Source organism: Panulirus ornatus, chromosome 30 (assembly GCF_036320965.1).
Source record: "Panulirus ornatus isolate Po-2019 chromosome 30, ASM3632096v1, whole genome shotgun sequence".
Classification (NCBI taxonomy): domain Eukaryota; kingdom Metazoa; phylum Arthropoda; class Malacostraca; order Decapoda; family Palinuridae; genus Panulirus; species Panulirus ornatus.
This window is the reverse complement of record NC_092253.1, coordinates 21,112,463-21,114,693: the sequence shown is the minus strand read 5'-3', so window position 1 is coordinate 21,114,693 and position 2,231 is coordinate 21,112,463. Positions and strand designations below refer to the sequence as shown.

The following is a 2,231-nucleotide window of genomic DNA, read 5'->3' as shown; positions in this document are numbered from 1 at the left end:
CCTCTTGCGAAACAAAGTTGTATCCTAGAGGCAGCTGAGACAAGTTGTGGTTATAAAGTTGTAGCTTAAAGTGCAGCTGAGACGAGCGTGGTTTATAGGGTTGTAACTTAAAATGGGTTCTGAGACAATGTTGTGATTTTAGTGTTATGACTCCTGGAGGGAAAATGTTGTGATTGCAAGTCTGTAACTCCTAGGGCAGCTGAAACAAAGTTTTGGTTATAGAGTTGTTACTCCATGAGAAGATGAGAAAAGGTTGTGGTCATAGAGTTAAAACTTAAAGGCCAGCTAAGGCAATATTGTGGTTTTGGAGTTGTGATTCCCAGAGCACCTGAGATAAGGTTGTTGCTTTAAAGTTGTGACTCCCAGGGCAGCTGAGACAAAGCTGTTACTATAGAATTGTGATCGCATGGGCAGCTGAGGTGAAGGTTGTGGTTCTCGAGCTGAGACTCTCAGGGAAACACCTGTACACGTGGTTATACCTACCAATAACTGCAGTGTAATACGAGGTTCCTTTCCTGCTCAGCTGAGAGACTCTGCTCTGAGATTTTCGCTGTGTGTGTGTGTCTCTCTCACGGCAGCAGGAGCGGCAGCTGGAGCAGGAGGAGGAGGAGAAGGAGGAGGAGGAGGAGGAGGAGGAGGAGCAGGAGGAGGAGGAGGAGGAGGAGGAGGAGGAGGAGCAGGAGGAGGAGGGGTGGGTAGGGCGAGCCATGAGTCTGGTGGTGGTGGTGGTGGTGGTGGAGAGAGAGAGAGAGAGAGAGAGAGAGAGAGAGAGAGAGAGAGAGAGAGAGAGAGAGAGAGAGAGAGAGAGAGAGAGAGTGAGTGAGAGAGAAGCTAGCCAGTACCTCCGTGACTATCGTCGAGAGAGGTTGAGGGTCTGGTTGGCTCCGACGCCCTCCGCTCGTGCTCGCCCGTTGTGCTGCCCGCCTCACCCGGGTCCTAGTCCCGGCTACGTACGCGACCACCACATCCGTTCGTCTGTGTTCGCTGTCTGTCTGGCTGGCTTGTTGCATCTCCCAGCACTCGAATCTGTGGGTCGGAACGAGGTAATGACTGAAGATTCTGAATGAAGACATGTCGGAAGTTGTGTCGAAATAAGACAGCGCGACTCTCTGGTCTCAGGCTCGTAGTCACTGAGGGCTGGCAGTCCTGTGCAGTGACCCGACTGTTGCACAGGAAGGCGGAACAGAAAACTTTATTACATCTACAGCTAATGTAACTAATAGATAGTCTATTACTAAACCCTCATTTCCTGTGAAATCCACTCACGATGGTATGTAAGTGGTTCACAGGCTAGAATTCAACAAACGAGAGATCTTCCTTGAATGAATAAAGTAGTCCAGTGAAACTATATAGATACATATTAACGTACATATGTATATCTAGATATATCGCCGGCTAAAACAGATCATATAAGATATATATAAAAAAAAAAGGACGAAATATACCGTAAAATGTGACATTGAAAATGGGTCTATCTGGCATTACCTAATTCGAAAATAAAAAAAACTTTGGAAAAGGTAGATAAAGCTTCCAGCTTTACCTGGAAAGCCTCTCGCTCGTGGACGACGACAACAAGAACAACAAGAACAACAACACGTCTGAGTTTCCTATGTAAACAGAGTGAGGGAAGATGAAGACTTTAACGCCTCTCCTCCTCCTCCTGCTGACACTTGTGGTGAGTTTATGATTTACACGTTTTCTGTAAATTACCAATTTACATACACAGACTTTTCTACTCCTCATAGACGTTTACAAACATACTCGTTCTCCAAGATCATGTAGGTGACAATTATTTGTATATGTAATTCTACAGGCATGAAAATGCTTTGGGATTTACAGTGACTCGTAAATTTACATTTACGACTAAGTGTTGATGAACGTATTTACTGTAAGGAATATGTGTATTGCTAGACATGTTGATACATTCAAGGTGACCTCAAATGTCAAAATGATTCTCTGATTTCGGAAGTGGCTGGACAGGTAAGGAAAACAATTTTTGTATCACAGAATATCGTTCTAAAATAGCAATTGAAGTTTGCTTAAGAGTTCGTTTATATCCAGTTATCAACCGTACTTCAGGATCACAGACATGAGTTGGGATGAAGCGATGCATTGTGAAAATATGCCACACTCCTATAAAGGATAGAAACAAAAGGAAAACGAGAGAAATGTACTGAACACAAACACTGAAACATGCAGACAAGTACACAAACACACACAAAAAATGTTAA

The 2,231-nt window shown here is 44.2% G+C and overlaps 1 protein-coding gene across 1 annotated transcript in view; it reads left to right on the top strand.

The window, feature by feature from the left end:
* The first annotated feature begins 851 nt into the window (after positions 1–851).
* Positions 852–2,231, top strand: part of LOC139758452 (uncharacterized) — a 428,416-nt gene continuing 427,036 nt past the window's right edge. The window contains exon 1 of the mRNA XM_071679896.1: positions 852–1,675. Within this exon, the coding sequence (XP_071535997.1) occupies positions 1,631–1,675 (45 nt within the window). The 5' untranslated portion in view covers positions 852–1,630. The remainder of the gene's footprint in view (positions 1,676–2,231) is intronic.